Below are 24,044 nucleotides of genomic sequence, written 5' to 3'. Positions count from 1 at the left end.
TAGATCTGGGAGGGCAAGACCTCCAATTTTTAATTTCCTCGTCAATTTTTTCCATGATATTCTTGGAGACTTAGTGTTCCAAATAAATGAACCTATTTTCCCCTGTAATTTGGCTATGTCTTTCGGGTTGAAGGTTAACGGAATGGAGTTAAATAAAAAGGTGATTTTCAGTAAAATAGTCATTTTTATGAGGTTCACTCTGCCAAATATGTTAAGCGAGAGACCAGGCCAGCGTTGTAAAAGATGACAGATTTCCTTATAGACTCTATCAAAATTTATTTTAGATGTCTGATTTATATCTTGAACCAAATAGATTCCCAAATATCTCATCTTAGGTTTAACGGCCGGATACTCCTTAACCGGGTTCCACTGCATGAGCTCGGTCTTTTCTCTATTTATTTTATAGCCAGAGATTGTCCCAAAGTCTTCTGCCCGCGGGAAAAGTCTAGGGACGGCCTCTTCTGGATTCAAAGTAAACATTAAGAGATGATCCGCATAGAGAGCAAACTTAAGCTCCAAACTTGCGATCTTAAAAGGTTTGAAGGACGGATCTGATCTCAACTTAATAACAAAAGGCTCAATATATAAATTAAACAAAAGGGGAGAGAGGGGACATCCCTGTCTGGTGCCTCGAAATATGTGTACCCAATCGGTGAGATTTACTAAGATTTTAGCTTTAGGACTGGAATATAGGGATCGAATTGAGGCTATAAAGTTCACTGGCATACCAAATGCGGCTAATGTTTCCCAAAGATAGGACCAACTAACTTGGTCAAAAGTCTTTGCGGCATCAATGCCCACAATGGTCAAGGGAGACATTTCATTAGTCGCAACATCTATGGCAGCAATAGCCTGGAATGTAAGCTCGTTCAACTGCCTACCCGGCATGAAGCCTCTTTGATCGCTGTGAATCACTGATTTAATATCCTTAGCCAATCTCGCTGCCAATACACCTGCGAAAATTTTATAGTCAGTATTCAACAGCGATATCGGCCGATAGGATTCTACGGTCTGAGGGTCTTTATTGGGTTTTAATATTAGAGTCACTGTTGCTTCAGCCCATGTTTGTGGCGCAGCCTCACCAAAAAGATGTATTTTATTAAATAAAATTGTAAGGATTGGTACAATTGATTCTGGATTGATTTGATATATCTCTACTGAAAGGCCGTCGGGTCCCGCTGCTTTACCTTTTGCCATGTTCTTTAGTTGGTTATATACTTCTCCCTCTTTGATTGGTGAGCTTAAAAAAGCCCTATCTGCTTCTGTGAGATGTGGTAGGACTAGTTGGTTAAGCCACTCCTCAGCTTTTCCCGAGGAAAAATCCCCTCGGTCTGCATACATCTTAGACATATATTTTTGAACTTCCTTTGAAATCTCGGAGTTGTCGTAGGTCAAAATTCCTGTGTCTTGTGTAATTAAACTCACAATTTGATTCTTAGCTCTGTCTGTTCTGGCCTTCCAAGCTAGGAGACGACTACACTTCTCCCCATAAGAAAAATTACGTAATCTGCTCGCATCCCATCTCTCCTTAATGGCTTTGTCAAGCTGAGACTGATATTCTGCCTTTAAAGAGTTTAACTCGTTTAATATTACATCAGCATTGTAATATTGTTTTAGGGAAGCGGGTTGAAATTGTTGTTCTTTCAACTTAATTTTTATAAGAGAGTCTGCTTCTGCTTTCCTTTTATCCCTATTTCTCTTGATCGTAAGTGAGGTTGTCATTCCCCTCAGGTAGGACTTAAAAGCCTCCCATACAATCTGAACACCCGCTGACCCACAGTTAAACCTAAAGTACTCTTCCATCTGCGATGATAATTGTGTTTTTATTTCATCTATTTGTAGTAACGACCTATCAAGGGTCCACCTTCTCAGCTGTACTTTTTTTACAAAATTGACTGTTAATTCTACTAACGAATGATCAGAGAGTGGAGCAGGAATGTAGGTGGAAGAAACTACTTGGGGAAGTAACGTCTGATCTATTAAAAAGAAATCAATCCGGGAGTGATGTCTATATCTATGGCTATAGTAAGAATAATCTCTATAATTAGTATTTCTAGTCCTCCAGATATCAAGTAGATTAAAATCGTTCTCACCGGATGACCACCCGGTTTAATGGATAGTCGTGTGCCTCGTATGGAGCTCCTCACCCAAGTCGAAATGGTGAGGATTTGATAATCTTCGTACTGCTCTTCTATATATTATGTTTATCGGGATTTGTCTTCTTCCCTTCTCACATATCACACTACGGCGGAGAAGAGGAAAAGACTTCGGCGAGCATTTGGACCCAGGGGAGAAAATAGCGAATGACAGTATACGGAGCACTACGTCCTACGCAGCTGGAGCAGAGCGGTAGGAGACGCGGAGAGGCTTCGGGAGCAATCCGATGCAGGAGTCACTGCAGAAGCTTCGCAGGGGAGTGGAGGAGGATAACAGCAGTGTCTGCACGGGTCTACCCCCCTTCTACCCTTGGCGTGGTATATTATTGTTGTCCCAATGTCGACCAGCGTACACGGCCGGTAAGGCGAAGGAGGGAAGGGTATTACTGCCTCAGACCTGTAACAGAATCGTAACAGCCACAGGTGAGAACTTTCTGACTGTCATAAATACCTTTTCTACTATTTTCTCACGCTGTTATCAGAACCTGTGCAATGCCCTATTTGATGAGTGTGTATATCCGCGACCTACCATTCAAAGTATAGGGATGGACTCTGTTGTTATAGAGTCTACCCCCGACATTGTAATTGCAGATCCAAAGAAATTGAAAAACGGGAGGAGGGGGAATTAATAGCCCCGTCTAGCAACTCCTCAACGGAAGGGAGGACGGAGAAAGAGGTTGGAAATCAAAGGAAAGGGGCCGTTTTGGCTCCTAGAAACAGAGACCTATTACGCTCACTACCTGAAAAGGAACTGTCTTCACTGGACCAAGAACCTACTGTGGTCCCTAAAACACCCAGGCAAAAGAAAAAAGACAGGAGGGAGAAGAATAAGACGAGCGACGCTAGAAAAGGTGGGCGTAGTGTCGTAAAAGCGACTCCATCATTGAAATCTTATTTCAAGATAATGGAGAAGGAGGCTTCCCTGGGTTCTATACCTTTCAGTAGTTCTACAAAATGCTCAGAACCCCCTAAACAACCTAGTCAGGATCATATTTCTCCACAAACTTCACAGAATGTTTCAACGACGCCCTATGCAGAAACCATTCTCCTAGCAAATAAGTTTACCCCGTTATTATCTGAACCAGATACAGATGTAGATATGGAATTGTGTAATACACCACTATGTTTAGAGATTGGAGGACGCTTAGATGGGGCCTTGGAACCTGGTTCTCGTGAAGACAATACATGCAGCAGTGGTAGCGAGATTGCAGAGATTGCAGAGAAACCCTAACGGGGGAACATCCTAGGGGCGACAATCAGCTGAAGAACCTTCTTTCTTCTCTCCGTGAAGATCTGTTTGCGAAATTCCTCCCTAGGTTTGAAATCTCGGAAGGGAATCAGAAGGCAATTTCAGAGAAATGTACAGGCCTAGAGACAAAATTGGATGACATCTGTACTAGAACAGAGGTACTCGAAAACAAAATTGTCAATCTAGCAAAAAGCTCTCAATGTCATTCGGATACCATCTCTGTCTTACAGACGCAGAATCGGACTCTACAAGCTGATATCGAAAGATTAGAGATCCATGCCAGAAGGAATAATTTAAAATTCTTGAAGATTCCAGAAGGAACAGAGAATGGTGATGTGAAGTCCCTGATATGTAAATTATTGAGAGAGGGGGTGCTAAAAGATAGGCCAGATATCCACCTTGAAAAAGAGATCCAGCGAGCCCATAGAGATCCGTTTAGACAGCATCGGGACAGGAAGGCTCCAAGGAAGATTCTAGTTAATTTTCTCTCGTTCTCAGTGAAGGAGCTGATTCTTGGTCGGGCTTTGAAAGATACATCACTGCACATCAACTCCATTAAATATCTTATATGTTCTGATGTGGGTAGTGCTACGGCCCAAAGACAGTGGGAATTGGGCTCTCGGCTGTCCGACTTAAGAAGCCTGGGAGCACAGGTGATGATGAAATTCCCCGCAGCATTAAGAGTGGTATGGAGAAACAAGACGCATAACTTCTCCTCCATTCAGGAGGTTGACACTTTTATATCTCATATGAAGGAGGTTCAACAGGGATTATCTCACCAACGGTGACAATAGCGGCATATCATAATAATAATACTAACACTAACTAGTGATACACGCAGGGCATGTGGGAAAAAAAAAGTATAAAGTATAAAATAAATAAAAAAAAAATGTGTGGGGTTGTAAGGCATCATATAAATATAATGCTAGTAAGGCTATTGGGTCACTGGCAGCGGAAAGTATACACAATAGTGAGAGGTGGCCTCCGAGTGGGGAGCGGGGCCTCTTAAAGGCGGTTCTTCATCGCCAAGGATTTCGAGGGGGGTTCCTCAGGGTGGGCGGTGAGTGGTGGTGGTGGTGGTGGGGGGGGGGATAAGGTGGCAGGTAAAAGAAAAAATATTTTCTCATAGAGCCAGCAGGATGAGTAGTATGAGTAGCATGAGCATAAGTAGCACAAGCAAACCTTTTAACACACTTTTAGTATCTAAGTTGGATCTGGATAAGTTTCTTAATGCATATCGTATGGTGTATAGAAAAACCTATTCCCTGGTATGATGAATTCTTTAAATAAAACCAAAATAATCAGCTGGAACGTGAATGGATTGAGAGATGGTAGGAAATTTAACAGAGTCTGTGAATTCTTGAAAAAATCAGGGGCTCATATATGTCTTCTACAAGAGACCCATCTGGAATCTCAAGAATGCAAGACTGCCTTCAAGAAACAAAGCTGGGTTCAGGATCTCCTGTGTCCTCACCAAAGTAGAAGTACAAGAGGGGTCGCGATATTAATCCGGGGAAACAGTAAAATCAGAATTGAAAAGCATCTTACAGACACGTCAGGTAGATGGCTGTCTGCCTTGTTAACGGTAGATAGTCTTCCCTTGTCATGTGCCGTCTATTATGGTCCTAACCAGGATTGTTTAGAACATTTGGTCAAGTTAAAGTCATCTCTTTTCAATCTAAAAGCCCCCATTATTTTGGGAGGTGACTTTAATTTGGTTTTCGATAAAAACTTGGATAGGACCTCTAGGGCCACTATTACTTCTCTACCTAAAATGAAATTAGAACTTAAGAACATAATGAAAGATTTTAATCTGCGTCGTGTTGTTGAAGATTGCATTAATCTCTTAGCGTGAGCTGAAAGCCATCTTGTACTTGGCAGCCATTTTAGTTAGCTATGTGCTGGCCATTTGCTGTTTCCCTCTCCCAGAGTCTTGCACATGCTCAGATGGGCCTAGCTAGTAGAATGCACCTGTTCGTAGTATAGAACTGTCAGGCTGTTCTAACTGATGTCAGCAACTTATTACTCCTCCTACTTGTTGACTGTGCAGTTTCTGTATGACCATCTATGTGCATAACTCTTCTCATGTGTACTTGTACTGCCTTTTTCAGCCCCTGTGTGGGTATATAATGCCCCTGTTCTCTGTACTCCTTAGAAATGTCTCCTACAGTGATTTGAGAATTCTGTATGACGCATTTTTCCCTCTTTAGAGGTTAAATAAAAAGATGTCTTTTATATTACAGCTTCTGTGCCAATCTCTTCTTTGTTGGTTTAAAAGGACCAGGTGTATCAGTGAAGCCCCAGATTAGGTTTTGATTTCTACAGTGTGTCTCGGTCAGCCATCTTTTCTTAGGCCCAAATGGTTAACTTAAACGAAACAAACCTAAAACATAATTAAAACAAGGAAACAGCTAATAAAATGTTAAACCCTCACTAACTCTCCTATGTGTATGTAATTATCTAAAATAATAGCGACATTCAAAGCGTTTATATTCACCCAGTGATGCCATCTGGTGCGACTTACAATTACATCACAAAAGCAACATATATCATGCAATATTCTACTTTTCTAGCATTAGTATGCGTACGTATATTAGTTTACAAATTATTTTAGCCATGCAAAATGCAAATCCCACGTGTAATTCATACATTAGTAGGGTTGGTTAATTATCACTCCAAACACATTAATATTATTACAATTAATAGATTATTCTAATTAATATGAACATGCAGAAATGGGGGGGGGTATACAACATTTTGTACTACCCGCTCCATCAGTCGCACAGCATATCCCCACATATGTCATGCATGTGTGTACATATCAAATGTTTCCTGTGAGTTTGTACGCACTTGCAGTGACATATTCAGGGATATGTGCTCCGCAGTAGCAGACCACCGCAGTAGCAGGGGTTGCATCGTAATATAACGGGAGGGGAACTTTCCTGGCCTCGGTGGTCAGAATCGGTTCTCGGTGGTCAGATGTTCGGTCTGACCGACATCGTAATCAGACCCTAAGGGCCTAATTACGAGTACGGCGGTCCCAAGACCAATCCCCCTGGTAGCAGTCCGACTGCCTGATTCTAACCCTGGCAGTCAGACAGACAAAAGACTGCCACCACTGCCAATCCTTGATCCCATGGCAGAGTGGAAAGTGGTGGGGAATTAAGGCGGCGCCGAAGCAGGCACAACAATGCCTATTCCGACCTGCCTTTCCTCTGACGTTTTCATGGCGGGGATACCGACTTGAAAACGGCGATGAAAAGGCAAGGAGGGGGCCCCAAACAGTGCCCCCAGCCGTTTTTGCCCATTAGGCACTGTCATGTGCACACTGTGTGCCATGCACGACATGGTGCATAGTAACAGTGCACGAACGACAGTGCAGGCCCTGAAGTGCAGTGACATTGCCTTCAGGCTCACTCTGTGAGCCAAAGCATGCTGTCACCACAAGACTGCCGCCGGCACACCACTGGCCTAGTATTCAACTCAGAATGCGGTGGTAAGGATGCCGCCGGCTTGGCAGCTTTCTCCCGACCGCAGACTCTGCAGCCTGGTGGTCCCATTACAAAGGTCAAAATCAGGCCCTAAAAAGAGAAAAATTACAATACCCCACTACTATGAAATAAGGAACCCAAAATAAAGCACAGTAAAAAGTTAATATTTACTATAACCCCCACAATATGAAAAAAGTTAACAAATATCTATATAAAATCCTAATCAAAAACATATTTTTTCTAAATAATATAAAATATCATAAATAAATACAAATATTATCCATATAACTTGTTAAATATTTTTCATACAAAATTGGATAAAATATTCATATATAAATATGTTTAACACACTACAATATTTATTTTAAGACATTTTCAAAATGTTATAAAAATTATATTAATAACATTTAATAAAACAGTTTCCAATTTCTTTTTAAATATATAATATACTGTTTAATATTGTTTTTAAAAGAACATTTGTCAACATCCTGTGACTGGTTTTGGGGTGTCACCACTCATCAGTCAGGCTAGCTTGAGTCTGGTGGCCTAGTGAGCATGGGACACATGTATGGGCATACATTTCCCACTAAGGGCGACAAATGCATAAAGAATAGGTAATGGACGGAATCCGCTCTTGGTCGCATCTACCACTCTCCCTGTTTGGCAGTTCCGCCATCTTTAAGATGGTCTCCTTGCCCCGTTTACTATACCAACTACACAATCACCCATATCTAATATCATCCATCTGGTTCAAACAACTAAATGCAACCCTTAGACACTTCCTCTGGGGTGGGGGCTCAGCCCGGGTGGCATTGAAAACATGCTTCCAGTCGACAAATTGCGGAAGCATAGCAACGCCAGACGTCCAGGTATACTATGCGGCCTCGCACCTTCTTATCCTTAACGACTGGTGGTATAGAGACAAATGCGACCCCGCTTCTGCAGTTGAACGCTGGCTGATGGGCAATATGTCATTGCACACGATCCTACATGGATGCTCGACTTTGAAGGGGCTGCCTCCGGCGATGGCCGCGATTTTGATGATCTGGAGAAGGTCACTGCATCACATGGGGTGGTGGGGTAGGCTGACGAAAGAAACGCCCCCTTGGCACAATGGTCTTCTGACTCAGCTGTCGGGGCTCTCTGGTTTTTCCGGCTGGGAGGCTATTGGTATATCTATGGTAGGGGATGTTCTTCATGGTCGAATCCTGATGTCCTTTCAGGAACTGCAGCAAGAATATGAAATGCCCCAGACACAATTTTATAAATACCTCCAATTCCGCCATGCCTTTTCTCCATATCTTGCTCACCAGGAAGCTATACCCAATTTCAATCCTATAGAAGGTAAAGTGTTTATGGGGGAACTCGGAGAGCATAAGATCACCAAGATTTATCGAATACTAGTGACAAATAGCCCCACTACACTTAGCAAAATGCGCGAGGCCTGGCAGGAAGACCTGGGCCCCTTGGACGACGAAGATTGGGCGGAGGCACTGGAGTCCCCATGTGGCGCGGCCATTGCAGCAAAACTACGATTCATACAATTCAAATACCTTCACAGGGTCTACTACACTAGATATAGGCTCTGGAGTGCTGGTCTAATTGAATCCCCTATTTTTCTACGCTGCTAAGCTACTGATGGCACCCTTATACATACCGTATGGCAGTGCACTGCGCACTCTAGGTTCTGGCGGGGCGTAATTACATGTCTATCAGAAGTTTTAGGTTGGGACGTCCCCTACTCACCGCAGCTAGTCTTGCTCTACATTACTGATGGTATTGGGGGCAACATATATAAGTGACACTTATTGCTCCTGGGCCTTACTTTGGCAAAACGAGACATTGCGAAAGCATGGAAAGATGCCTCCTCACCTCGGGTAGGGATATGGAAAAAGGGCCTGGATTTTTGCATGGGCTTGGAATTACCAATATATAAAGTGAGAGGATGCCCCCAGAAACACCCCAAGATCTAGAAGAGGTGGGCAAACTATTGGGGTCTGGACTTGGAGCCTATTCCAACTGCATCACTACATTAGTGATGGGGTGGGAAAAGGTAGTGCTGGGGGATAAACATGGCTGTAAATATATAACTTTGCAATTTGGGTGGCTGAAAAAGACATGCATTGTATTTTATCTTGGATATATGACACTGTTGGAGAAATGTGTTTGATTGTATTTCATTTTCAATTGTTATTTTACAATCAAAGAGTTTACATCATCATTGCTACTCTGTACATTGTGCTACTGGATGACCAGGTCACAATAAAATTTTGTTGTGAAATAAAAAAAGAATAAATGATGGATGGAATGATGAACAAATCAAACATTCACCCCAGTCACAGATCTGGGTTTAATTTATCATTTTTTTGCACACAACGCCATATGCGAATCAGTCTTTACCCTGCTCCAAATGAGAACAGTCCAGCCGAACTACCAGGTCAGGTCCTCCCTGGACCAAAAACAAGCATTCTGGGACCGGTTTCGGGGAATCACCCATATTCAGCCAGGTTAGTTTGAGTCTGGTGGCGTATCGAGCACAGGGCCCACGTCTGGGCATACCGTTCCCACTTAGGGCAACAAATGCAAGAAGAACAGATGATGAATGGAATGCTGAACATATCAAACAGTCACCCATTTGGGTGTCTTTTAACTTTCTCAAAGTGGCATTTTCAGAATTGTGACATAAAATCCGACTTTACCATTAAAGAGGATTTTTTATTACAATTCATTTGAGTCTAAGCATGATATCCTTATCGCCTCCCAATCTCCAGTTTGCACTTAATAACTTTAATAAGCTGACCTACTGTTATTCAATAGGAGAGATAGGCTTTACAGTATTGAAAAATGAATTTAGGATGTTTTCACTATGAAACCCATATGTCCTGCTTTTTAAATACAATGCACCCAACGCTATAGGCTCCTAGGGCCTACCTTAGGGGTAGGTTACAAGTATTAAAAAGAAAGGTTTTTGCCTGGCAAAAGGTGTTTATGGCCAGGTAAAAATGGCAGTCAAATGCACTACAGACTTCAATGGCAGGCTTACGACATGTTTTAAAGAACTACTTTAGTGGGTGGTACGAGTGCTGCAGCCCTACTAGAGGCATTTAATTTACAGCTCTAGATACATATATTACCATATGCTAAGGACTTATAAGGTAATTAAATGTGCCAATCAGGAGTAGGACAGTTTTACCATGGTGTAAAGTGCACAACAAAATGAATCCACAGAACAGGAGGTGTAAATGTAAAACGTATTGGGGAATACCACACCAAGGATGGCAGGTCTAAAATGTGTCCCCCTCAGCAGAAAGTAGGTAGAACTACCCACCCTCATGTGAGTTCTAATCCCTAAGGCATAAAAACCTGGAAAGACCATTTATATTGGAGTGTTCATTACCAGAATGGTGTTCCACAGTAAAGTCCATTCTGTGTAGGGAGATGGATACCCTCAAATGATGGACCCCTCATCTGCATTAGCCATCTGAGGGTCTGCAGTCTGTCTGAACCCGGAAGTGAGTCCTAAACAAGTATGGTCTCAACTTCTTCAGTGCACAGACAACTGCAAAGTCTTCCCTTTCAATTGCATCTCTGTTCCTGAGGAAGTAGCCTTCTGCTAATGAAGGTCACATGTAGGTGTAGGCCCTTTTCATTTAGCTGTGAGAGCACAGCTCTATGCCATGCTCTGAGGTGTCCGTCTAGACAATAAATTAGGGGCCAAGAGCACTGGTGCAGTACACAAGACCTCCCTCATGGTGTCAAAGGCTTTCTGGCATTCCACTATCCAGATCAACTTCTTAGACTGCTTTTCAAAGGTCAATTCTGTCAAGGTGGCAACAATGGTGCCATAGACTTTGACAAATCTCCTGTAATAACCAGTGAGGTTTAGGAAGGCTCTCACATCAGTCTAGATCTTGGGGGGTTCCCAAGTCAGAATATTCTGAATCTTGGCCATGAGGGGCTACACCTTGCACACAGCCACTTGGTGCACCAAGTAGACCACATCTCCTTGCCTTATCTGGTACTTGCTTGCCATGATAGTTAGGCCTGAACTCTGCAGGGTCTGAAGCATCTCAAGGAGATGGAAAAGATGGTCCTCCAAGCTGGAGCTTTAGACTACAACGTCACCCAGACAAGCAGCACTAAAAGCATTCACCCAAAACCAGCAAAAAAGAGATGGGAGTGAAGACAATGGGCTGACCTTACTGAGGCACTTGATAGTAAAAACATCGAGTCCTTTCAGAAGCTAGTGGCTGAAGGCACGCATTCCATCGATAATCACCTGGAGATTGTTGTTCATCCCAATAAATGGGTTAGCCACTTTACGTCTCTCTACAAGGAGAGGCTCAAGTAGGGTTGTCTTTTGGACCCCAGAAGACTGTGGATTTATTAATACCTCCTCAGCCTACCACCTATGAAAAGAGAAAAGCCTGACCACCCAGGGACTCTTGTTTTACCTTAAGAGAAACAGAGAATGTCCTTAAACAAATTGAGAAAGGAAAGGCGCCAGGAATGGATGGTGTTCCAGGAGATCTGTTTTTATTTAAACCTGAGGTCTGGGTCCCTTTACCTGAATCACCTAGGTAATGCCATTATGAAAGGCAGCAAAATTCCACCATCCTAGCAGGGCACTACTATTATTCCAACTTATAAAAAGGGAGGCAGGGACCAACCATAAAACTACAGGCCTAATAGCCTACTGGATAACAGCCAACAAATATTCTATAGACAAGTACTAATTAGGTTACAAACTTGGTTAGCTGACAACCATGTCCTGGAAGCATTCCGTCCATCATTTGTTTGTTGTAACGCTTTTCGCCCTAAGTGGGATGGGTATTCCCAGACGTGGGACCCATGCTCACTACGCCACTGGAGTCAAGCTATCCTGGCTGATTACGGCTGATAGCCAGAAACCGGTCGTAGGATGCTTGATTACGGTCCAGGGAAGACATGGCTTGGCAGTTCGGGCTGGACTATTCCCATGAGGCACAGGGTCAAGACTGATTTGCATATGGCCATGTCTGAACTGGGGTGGCGTAGTGGGCAAAAGAACGATGGATTTAACCCAGATCTCTTGACTGGGGGAGAATGTCTGCATTGTCAGCATTCCGTCCATCATTTGTTTGTTGTAACGCTGGAAGATGCCCAGGCAGTATTCAGGAACATAATAAGCACCATTGATCAGGCCTTTTGTTTCAAAGCTTTGTGTTGGAAACATGTCACTCTAAGGAAAGAACACTTATATGTTGCTTTTATTTACCTTCGGTCAGCTTTGATTTGGTCCTTAGGGACAGGCTATGGAAGGTGCTGGGAAACTACAGGGTACCAGAGCATATCCTCTGGATTCTCAGAGTATGAGAGCGCTATGTTTTTATTTTGATCTCCCCCCCTCTTTTTTCTGGTGGGAATCCTGGCCACCTTTTTGGTCATTCCCCAGAAACCTTCTTGTGTAGCATGGTGCTGAGCCAGCGGTCCTCTGCCTTAGAAGGTTCCCTGGGATCACTGCGCTCCCTATCTATTAGGTGCTGGAGTAGCTCTGTAAAACAACTACTGTACACGTGCTCCCTGGCAACCAAATAGTACAACCCATTGTTATCACTCACATCACTGCCCTTCACCCAGACATCCAGTGCCTTGAAGAATTAAGCCACATAATCTACCCAGGACTGCAAGGCCAGCTTCTGGCTGTCCTTGAACTTCAGGCTATACTTCTCAGGGGCAAGGCCAAATTTCCTGACAAGTGCGACTTTCATGAAGGCATACTTCAACCTATCCACTTTTCCTAGAACCACTAGTGAATCCCTCTCCTCAGTAGCAAAGTGCCTTCAAAGACTGGCTCGGCAATCCTCTTTGGGGACCCTGTGCATTTCTAAGGCAACGTCATAAGCCTCAAACCACATGTTGATGTCATCCCCTTCAACAAAGTTAGGCATCAGGTCCTTAGGGATAGGGACCCTCCTGTCTCAACTGGACACCTGATTACTACTGCCACCAATACTGCTGGACTCTGTTTGTTGTTTTGTCTTGAGGTCCAGCTACTTCTAACTCATCTCCTGAGTCAGCAGAATGTTCTTCTCCTTCAGGACATATTTTTTTTTCTACAAGGTCCTCTGTTCAGCAGTCTCCTCGTCGCTCTTGACTGCTTCCATTTTCAAATTGTGCAGCTAGAACTCCCTCTCATGCTTCCTGTCCTCCATCTCCTCTGGAGACAGGCTGTGGGAGGACATACTGCTCCCTGCCCTGAGAAGGGGCTCACTCCTGTAGACAAGTGGCCCTCCTACTTCTCCTTCTGCTGCAGCTCATGGCTGGTGGGCACTCCATTTTTCTCCTCCTTATCCCCCAAGTCCACCACCCCATCCTCAGAGTCATCCTCTTCTTGTTCCTTTAGTGTGGCCTGCATCTTCCTGACTTCCTCAAAGGCTCTAATGGGTATTTGGAGGTCCACTTTGTTGGTCTTCTTTCTTACATTCAGCCTTCTTTCCTTGCAGAGCCTATGCAGCTCCACCTTGCTGAGGACATCATTGTTGCTCAGAACCAACTCCATTGTAATAAAAAAGGATGTGAGGGAAGGCATGCATTTAGGAAACAAGAAAAACAGTTAAATCAAAAACTAAGGAGAATAAAAAAATTGAATTTGATGTCAAATTATTTTCAGGATTTTTTGTTGATTAATTTATTGGTTAAGGGTGGGTAAAAACCCTACTCAAGCAACAACCACAATCCTTGTCAGAGCGAATCACAAAAGTCACTAAATTAACCTGTGCTTAACCCTCTGATAGTTTGGCACAAAAGCAGTCAGGCTTAAGTTAGAGACACTTTGTACAGCATTTATGCAGCACACAATCATAAATAAAGTAAAAAGACAACACAAGAAAATTCCTAAACCAATTTAGAAAATTAGGGTAAAGTTTAATAAATAAAATGACACCATAAAAAATTAAAACCAATCAGTAGAACTGGAGTTAAGAATGTTTACAGTTTTGAGTGTAAAATAGTGTCTAAAGGTTCGAAGAATCAACAGTAGGTATCTGGTCGCACTAGACCAGGGCAAAGCCAAAGGTTAAGGACGACTACGATGGAACATGGATCAGACGCAAGGGGTGGATCGGGCTTGGTCTTTGGTTACCTGCGGACTTCAAACTTTCTTGAAGAAAAGTCCAGGAGAAGGTAGTGTTCAGCCAGGCAAGGCAGCAGACAGTGTCCGAGGGGGAGTTGTAATCAGCAGGGTGCCACTGGAGGAAGTCTTGTTGAAGCTGTCAACAATGGCTGGAAAAAAAGCCCAGAGTGGGAAGAACTGGATTTCCAATCTGAGGAGGTCGTCATCAACAATGAAGAGCTGGTCGATGTCAAGCCCGGTAAAGATTTTTACCTTCGAAGTTACACAACGTTTTGGAAGTGGAAACCCTTCAAAGGGCTGAAGCTGTAGCCAAAGAGGGCTCCACGTAGCTAAATACTGTCACCAAGAGACCCAGCAGAACAGGATCATCCACAAGAGCTCCCTCTGATTGACAACCACCAACTCGGACGACGCCTCACCCCCATGGAAAACATCCACTTCCAGATCCAGCCCAACCCTAGAATGACGCTCTGTGGAACACTCGCCTACAGACCTCCCGGACCCAGCACTCTCTTCACCAACGTCAACACGACCACATTGCACCCCATGCCCTCACCTCTACAGACTGCATACTACTTGGAGACCTGTACTTCCACCTGGACAACCACAGTGACCCCAACACCACCGCCATCCTGGAGAACCTCGCCAACATAGAACTGAAGCAACTTGTCTCCACCCCCATTCACACAGCCGGACACATACTCGACCCCATTTTCACTGGAGGACACAACATTAATTTCACCCACACCATGGAACTGCTCTGGACTGACCACCACTGCATTCATTTTACCTTTACCCACCGCACACAAGCACACGCGCCGCCTCCCACACAGAAGCTGGAACAAAGTCTCCGAAGAACTCTTCACCTGCACTCCACCCTCAATTACGACAGACACCAACACAGCGGCAGGCAATCTCCACCAATGGATCGCCAACTGCGCCAACACTCTCACCCTCTCCAGAACACCACAAGACGAAACAACAAGAAAGCCGACTGGTTCACCACGGATCTCTGAGAATCCAAGCGCTCCTGTCGATGACTGAGGAAGACGTGGAGAAACAGCAAAACCCTGGAAGCACACTCCGCCTACAAGACAGCCACCACAGCAGACCACCAACTCATCAGATCAACAAGAAAAGCTTCATCCAAGACAGAATCCTCTCCAACATCCACAACTCCAGGGAACTCTTTGCCATCATACAGGATTTCGCCAAACCCAAAAACAAAACAATCGACATCTCACCCTCCCAATACCTCTGCACCAAACTCTGCTCCTTCTTTCACCTCAAGATCAAAAGGCTCTATGACAACTCTGACGACCAAGATCACTGCACCGCCTCAACTCCCACCCGCAATGACACCACCCAACAGACCCTTCCCACCTGGACCCTTCCAACCACAGAAGACACCTTAAAGACAATGAAGAGCATCCACTCTGGAGCACCTTCTGATCCCTGACTGCCACACATCTTCCACAGAGCCGCCACTGCCATCGCACCCAAGCTACGCCGAACCATCAACTGCTCCCTCGAGACAGCCACTTTCCCCGACAACTGGAAGCGCGCCAAAGTCAACCCCCTCCTAAAGCAGCCCTCCACAGACCCGATGGACATCAAGAACTTCAGGCCCATCTCACTGCTTCCTTTTGCAGCCAAAGTCATCGAATAAACCGTCAACACCCAGCTAGCACACTTCATGGAAACCAACATCCTAGACACCTCTTAATCTGGATTCCACAGCAACCACATTACTGAGATCACCCTCCTCGCCGCAACCATCGACATCAACGCCCTCCTTGACCAAGGCCACACAGCAACCCTCATCCTCCTGGACATAGCAGCAACCGTCTCCCACCGCACACTAGTCACCAGACTCCACAACGCCGGCATCCAGGGAAAGGCCTTAGACAGGATACGATTTTTCCTCTCAGGCAGAACACAGTGAATAAAACTCCTGCCCTTCCTCTCAGAACCGACAAAGATCAGATCCGGAGTACCCCAAGGATCCTCCCTCAGCTCCACACTCCTCGACGTCTACATGGCCCCCCTCGTAACCATCTCCAGAAACCAGACGCTAAACATTGTCTCCTATGCCGATGACACCCAGCTCATCCTCTCCCTCACTAAGGGACCCGACATCACCAGGCAGAACTTCCAAGAGGGGATGAAAGCCATCGCGACCTGGATGAGGAACAGCTGCATGAAGCTCAACTTGGAGAAAAAACAGAAGTCCTCATCCTCGGCTCCACCCCCTCTGCATGGAACGACACCTGGTGGCCCCCTGCCCTCGGAAACCCACCCACCAAAATGGACCATGCACGCAACATAGGCATCATAATCGACTCATCACTCACCATGAATCTCCAGATCAATGCCATATCCTCTGCATGCTTCAACACCCTCCGCAAACTTCGCAAGATGTAAGTGGATCCCCCTGACTCTAGGAAACCCGTTACTCACGCACTCATCACCAGCATGACTAGACTAGGGCAACACTCTCTATGCTGGAATAAACAGAAAACTCCTCCACAAACTCCAAACCATCCAGAACGCTGCAGCCAGACTTATCCACAACACCGGACCCCAATACCTCAACGACCGAATCTCCTTCCACGCCCTCAAGATAAACCTCGCGCAGCCACCGTCCCGTGCTTCTACAGGACCAGAGCAGATGGAAGAACCTTCTCTACCTCGCAGCCAAGACCTGGAACGAACTTCCCCTTTACCCTCAACAGAGCCTGACACTGCACCAATTCAGGAAGGACCTCAAGACCTGGCTCTTCGAATGACTCCAACAGACCTACTCACACCCACCCCCAGTGCCGTGAGACCCTCATGGGTGAGTAGTACGCTCTACAAAACCCTGATTGATTGACTGATTGAGAGTTAGGCAGGAGCAGCACCTCTAACACCACTTCCAAGCATCCACAACCTGCGGGGGAACAACTTGGAGGTTTAGCATTCACTCCAGCAGAGGCCAGATGCAGAGTTCAAGGTCTCAGGAACTTGTTAGGTCCCTGTAGCTGATACAGGAGGATAGCCAACTTGCCATTGGAGTCAATCTGGTGATTCTAATTCTAAGTTTAAGGAGATGGCCCAGTTCACCTTCAGGCAGCAGCAAGGAAGTTCTTCAAGCAGCAGGGCAGTCCTCTGGTAGCAGCAGGGCTGGGGGTGCACCTGCATGAGTATAGCTGTTCATTCAGGTGAAAGCCAGTTGTACAAGGTTTTAGGGAGAGAACAAAAGCACTTTAGCACTGGCCCTGGCACTGGATAGCAGGGGTAAAGTGCACATTGTCCCAATGCCATCAAAAACGAATTCCGAAAACAGTTTGGGGGAATAACATACTCAAGATGTAGACTGCTTCATGATCTACATTTTTTACCTTCCTCAGGTGCCAGTCCGACCATTCAGGTTCCATGTTGAGAAAACGAGTAGAGTCAATGGGAATTCCCTCCTTTGCGTTTTTTCACAGATTTTATGCAAGTCAGGGAATGGCTTTTTTTGATGTAAAATCCACAAGCCCTGCTTTTGGATAGGAAACCTGTTCTCATATGACTTAACAAAGGAAATATTTCTAACATCCAAAACGTGTTGATAAAATGATTTACTAATGAAAATAATACAGCTGAATTATTCAGGTCACAAAATCTTCCCAGAAAAGAAGGATAGACACTTGGCCTATTCAAACCAAATTTGACAGAACGTTTTGTAACGGTGCAATGTAAAACAAGCTTTGAAAACGCAAATAAGTGAGACTTTTTGTTAGGAAAAGCATTTGTGTTTGTAGCCTTTGGTAGCTCTTTTAAGAAAATCCCATAACGAAACAACATCTTTGTCTATAACAATAATGGAGCTGTGATTAGGGTCTCTGCTGAACAAACTGCACAAGCAGTGTTAAGCTACTGCACTCCCAAAGAAGAGGGATATGAAAGGTGTCAGAGGATAACTTTGTAATCGGTAAATGAAAACAAAAAAACTATTCAGCAAAACATTTCATAGTAGATACTTTTGTCAAAGAACTAGTGATTTTGTTGCATCTTTAGGAAAGCCTATGTACATGCACATATTTCTTCTGTGAACGAGAAAAAGGCATAACTCAAACAGCATGTAATTGTGACAGCAAAGTCAAATTAATGAAAGGGAAAAGGTAATTATTGAATATACTATGTATACTATGTAACTGTAGACACCATGCACAAAACAACCACAAGTCATTCATCAATTAAAATGATGTGTATCCGCAAAGATTACAGACCGAGTATCAATCTATGTGTCACATTTGCAGATTACCAAAAAAGCAACTTGGTGATCACATCACCAAAACCAAATGGGAAGACACATGAAACAAATTAGCCATCATTGAAATGCAATGCCTTTCATAGACAGACCACCCAAGCAATGGAAACCTATGAAAAACAAATGAAAATCAATGGCAGAAAGAGCTTTCCTAAACACCACTCTATCTCTGTACTACTTCTTATAGTACTCTTTTGAAGGATTGAAGACTTGAGGCCTTCTAGACAAACTAAAGTTCTCTGTACCCAGACATAATGAGTATTGCCTGCCTTTATTTTCGTTTAGAGGAGTAAAGGTGTAATAGGCAGCAGTGGGAGTTTACCTTAGTGTCTCTTTCATTGCGCTAAATAAAACATCAGACATAGGAGGGAACAGCAATAGGTCGTAAAATAAGAATATATTTACCACATATTTTGTTAGGTGGCACAGTACAAAAATAATGCCAAGGAAACCAGTGAAAATAGACAAAATACTCACAAGAAGCTCATCCATGCTTGTCTGGCATTTTTCAAGATTGATTCGCTTTATCGCCACTTTCTCTTGCCTGGGCACGCATAGGGCAGCCTGGACCACTGCTGTGGCTCCGCTCCCTAATAGGTAGGAGGAAAATAATATTTTTAGTGTAAAGTAAAGTCAGAATATCACTCTTCAAGCCTTTACACAATCATCAGCCAATGAATTGCCTCACAATGTATATCACAATACCTTCTAAGTCACACATTAGTGGCGGCCAGCACGGATCTGTGACGGGGATCGAGACGGTAAGTAGGTATTATTAAAAAAAAAAAATTAAATTCACTTATCGCCTCGCCGCTCTGTCCCACATTGTGTCCTCCAACGAACAGGAAACAGCCTGGCTCCCCTGAGCCAATCACAGTGCTGTAATGCAGCATTGTGATTGCTCTGAGCGCTGTGGTTTGGCACTTAGACGGGGACTGGGGCCTGGGCATGTTCTCCATGCAGGCTGTATTACAGCCTGCATAGAGAACATGCTAAAGTGCTCATGACTGATTGGCCGGTCCGAGAGGGCTGGTCGAAGCAGCATGCGCACTTTAGTGTGCCCACCTCGTTTCCCCTGCTCTGTCAGCAGAGCAGCCCCGCATTCATGCTGCTGCAGCATAAAAATGCAATGATAATAACTTTGCATGATTATCATTTTATTTTTCCTTTCTTTTACTGCTGCACAACAGCAGTGGGGCGATGCTCCTCTGCCTTAGCGGAGGAGCCGCATCTGATCACTAGGGCTACTTGGCAAGGCTGTAACTTTCTGAATGAATTTCCCCTCTATTCAGTTACTATTCAGTTTCAACTTTAAGCATACTTGTTATTTTGACCCTAAATTTCCTAATTACTTCACAAACCCATACCATATGCCAGGCATTTGCTTCTGTTTGACCACAACGGGTCAGTTCGAGCATACAGACCATATGGGGATCATATATGCTGTGTAAAAAGTTACATTGTACATAATTAAATCGAGAATTTCGCAACCATTTGTGGGGGTTATGGCTGCTTTTGGGTACATTCTGACTTATTAATTGCCCTGCCAAAAATCTGTCTCTCACTTATCCTACAAAGTGGTTAATGGTGCTCCTGCCATGCATAATAATATAATAATACCATTCCGCATTAAAACGAGGAAACGTAGCAATTTTTGAGGCTGCATTTTGGTGTATTTAACTTCCTAGTTCTTATGTAATATCTTTCCGCTGTACCCTATGCAGTAGAAATTGCCCATTAGGGAGCAAAAAATTGTATCAGGGAGCAGCCTTTGAATAGACCTCCCTGTGTAGTAATCCCCACCAACTCCAAGGGAATGATTTATTTAGGTGTGTAGGATCCTTGGTCCATTGGAGGTCCCCTCAAAAGGATTTCTGAGGTGTAAGGGCACATCCTCCTAGTTTTCCGATTTAGGCTCTGGTAACAACCCTATGCCGGTCGTAATCTAAGGTTGTCTTGCCTAGATACTCTACCTAGCGTATCAACACTGGTTAAGGTATTGAACTTAAGATATGTTCCAGTATTGGTGCAAATCATGAACAGGTGAGCCAAAGGAATATTCCCTGTGACTTTTGTATACTGTTATGTCAATGTGCTCAAGATTCACAAGATTCCTCCCCTACAACTTAAAGGATGATCTTTGAAATGTTAGATCATTACAGAGGCATCTGGGTATGCTTCAGAAGGCATTGGAATCAAATGCTGCCCCGCGGTCACTATCGCTATTCCTCTTGGCAGAAACTTATAGGTATGGGTTGCTTCCAATAGGTTCCTCTCACAAGAGGGAATCATTTTCAATAATAAACAAAGGCAATGCCATTAGATCTGACTTATAACTGAAAGTGCTTCTTAAGTCACTGAGTTAGGCACTCAATAACGTGTTATACATGCAATCTATTGTTAATTATTGCATCATACATCCATTCATTTATCCACTGAGTGATCAAAAGTAAAACATACACACCAACTCAAAAAGTATAAGAAAGAAAATTAAAAAGAGCGGAAGCAAAATAAAATGTGAATACATAAACATGCAATAAGTAAGGGATAGATTAAACATAGCAGTACTCTACCATTTTAGAAAGGTATTGTGCATAGAGAATATTTTTTTTAAATGTTCTAGTATAGCAGCCACATTTAGAATCATTACTTTTGCCATCTTGGAATGGCACAATACAATTCTACAGTAGCCACTTAGTAATCATTGCACTAAGCGGCTCTCTTGGGATGGTATTTTGCATAGTGTGTCGTTGTTGTTACAATTCAAGATGGTGAACATGCTGTTTCCTAATGTGGTACTGATCTTGGAATGGTAAATCTAAGCTACACTAAGGACACTGCAGGGCACACTACAAATAATAAAACAAGCAACAACAAAACAAGAAATAGGTGTGGTGGTTTTAGGGAATATATCTTTTTTGACAGACTGCTTTTGGGTTTTATAATGCTTGTTGATGCATGGCTTGGTAAATCTGGAGTACTGCAAGGCAGTGCAAGTCACTGCTTTGCATTACTGTGCCCCAGGGAGGCGATCCATGGCTGGCTGTTCCCACATATACACCCATTGATTCTGAAGCATTCCCAGATTTACCAATGCTGGTAGACCTGGGAATAAGTCAGAATGCTATGCTTTCCCAGGGGAGGACTAACACGAAATATCTTAATTTCTCCTCCTTGGTTTCCTCTTTCTACATTCTGCAGCACACATAGAAAGAGGAAAAAGCCTCAGAGGATTGTTTTTGTGCAGTCCTTTCCTGCACAAAAACAATCCTGTCTGTAATGCAGGCACCCATGAGTTGAGTTGGTGCTAGGCAGCAGTTTGTGCGCCAGCGGAGGCAGTGAGCAGGAATGCACCACATCTTGCCAGGTATGGTGCATTCCTGCTCTCGCCCTTTCATGCAGCGCAGCCAGGTTTCTTGCTGCTTTGCGTTGCGCTTCGCGAAATAAGGATAAATATGGCCCTGTGTTTTTACTACGAGAATATATGGCATCAAACAAAACTCAAAGGAATATAATTTTCGTCCTACATCATTCATACTTCTACTAAATACTCTATTCACTTCTCTCTTTATGAGCTAAAGACGTAAATGTGTTTGTGCAATTAGTTTAAATATAGGTTAACCAATACATTCATTTTCGTGAGCAGTTTGTCTTCACAAATAAATATTTTACACTTGTAAATACTTTTTCTTGCCCGCACTATTTTACACATACACTTGATCGGTGTATAGTACTTGTGTTCCAATTTACACCAACGGGCAGGTCGGGGTCATTCGAGGCAGGGGATACTTATCTTAGCAATTGAACATGGACAGATGTAAGAGTTTATTGGTATTCCCAAATGTTATCAGGAACATGATCGTCTTGGATATGGTTTATTAGTATGTTGTGTTATATGATTATATTACTGTGAGCAGATTGAGTAAATCCATATTGTGGAACATGCCACAAAATTGAAGGGGTGTTTCTGCAGCCATTTTTCCGAGTAGAAAAAAATATAAAAGTTTGCAAGTGCAGTTGTAGTCAGAGGCACATTTGCTTGTGGGAACACTTGCACATATTAAAAGATTTGATAGCATTAAAGTTTAAAAAATGTAAAAAGAAAACGAATTAGATCTGTTAATGGGAAACTGTAACAGTCACAGCTTCCCAGAAGTTTTCTTTGAATTCCAAATCAGTTGCTGCTTTATTCCAAAAGTAAATTTCCATCTATTTTAGGGAAGTGAGCCAGTCATAGGTACATGCAATGTACACAATACTGAAATAATCAAGTTTTGTTTTTACATCTGCAGTACAATTCTACCATGAAGTTAAAGGTACTTACTTATACATGTGATATTCATGTTCTTTTTAGGTCTTTCTGTTTGCAAACAGATCCCCTGTAGGTTAAACCAAAACTTACAGTGGCTTAGAGCCAACTCACTTCTTACAATTTATTGGCCTTCTTCTCTCTCTCATTGGCTCGATTCCTATTCAACAGCTTTCTTATTTCCTATGTTTGTACCTCCTTAGGAGCATTGCTTCCTTACCATCTTTTTGATTGGTTGACTTTTGAGAACTACTTTTTCCTTTTTCTTTATGTACTCCATGAAAGTGCATATGTCTTCTTGCTTTGTCTTGTGTACTTGCTCCTTCCAAACACCTACACCTCCATGTTCTTTGTGTGGCTCCCTCCTTCAATTGCTTGTTACCCACCTATCACCCCATATGCTCCCTGTTAACACCTCTTCCCCCCAACCGGCTTTTTAATTTTTTTAACCCATCAATATTTTATCCATCCCCCTCATCCAGCCTAAACCACTCCCAATTGCTTCACCCCCACTCCCCTCTACAGCGTCCTCCGTTTCTTCCCCATCCAGAGCGGTCCTTTAACAAAAATATTTTAATTGTAATTATTTTGGACGGCTCATTAGTAGCCAATTGCTTCTGTGCTGCTCCTCATTCCAAAAAGTGGTTTCACAAAGTAAAATTTAATTTTTTTGCCACTCCAAGTGGTTTGCACCATATTGGATTAGTATATAAAACAAGCGAATGAAGCGGCGCACAAGCCATTCTGTTGGCTCACGCATGTGTGGTGATGCATGCACATGATACATCTTCACAAATGTGTGCCTAAAGAATGACTCTCCATTGTGTACTTATTTTCCCGTGCTTCAATGGCAATGCTAATAGTTCAAAAAGGTAGGTGTGACCTCTGGATTATTCCTATGGTTGTGTTACCTTCCATCTGTTACAATTAAACGGATGTTAACCCCTTCGGTGCTCATGACGGAGTGGTTCCGTCATGAGCCACGGTGTGCGTGTGCTCATGACGGAACCGCTCCGTCATGGCACCCACCATGGGGAAGTGCTGGCGCTCCCCCCATGGGCAGCCCAACATCGTGCCACAAAGGGGAATGGCAGCGGAAGAGCTTCCGCTGTCACCCCCGATCCCCCCTCGGTGATCCTGTGACGTCAGCGCGCACAGCGTGCACCGACATCATCATCAGGAAGCGCTGGACGCCTGGAAACCATTTGTTTCCAGATGTCCGTAAGAGGAAGGGGTGAGTTTTTGTGCTCCAGTGGGGCGGGGGGCCTGATCTGTTCGCATTGAGACATCGGGGGAGAGGTTAGAGTGTTTCCTCTCCCCTGATGTCGCCATGCATTGCATTCCTGCTGCACGATTGTGCAAGCGTCGCGATCGTGCAGCAGGAATGCCCCCACTAGACACCAGGGATGTATTGGACAAGGGTCGCTT

At 43.8% G+C, this 24,044-nt stretch overlaps 1 protein-coding gene across 1 annotated transcript in view; it reads right to left on the bottom strand.

The window, feature by feature from the left end:
* Positions 1-24,044, bottom strand: part of STK39 (serine/threonine kinase 39) — a 1,405,344-nt gene that overhangs the window by 1,083,596 nt on the left and 297,704 nt on the right. The window contains exon 2 of the mRNA XM_085645380.1: positions 18,785-18,897. Coding sequence (XP_085501506.1) covers positions 18,785-18,897 — 113 coding nt within the window. The remainder of the gene's footprint in view (positions 1-18,784; positions 18,898-24,044) is intronic.

This window comes from Triturus cristatus, chromosome 3_1 (assembly GCF_964204655.1).
Source record: "Triturus cristatus chromosome 3_1, aTriCri1.1, whole genome shotgun sequence".
In the NCBI taxonomy this organism is placed as follows: Eukaryota; Metazoa; Chordata; class Amphibia; order Caudata; family Salamandridae; genus Triturus; species Triturus cristatus.
This window is presented reverse-complemented; position numbering and strand designations above follow the sequence as displayed.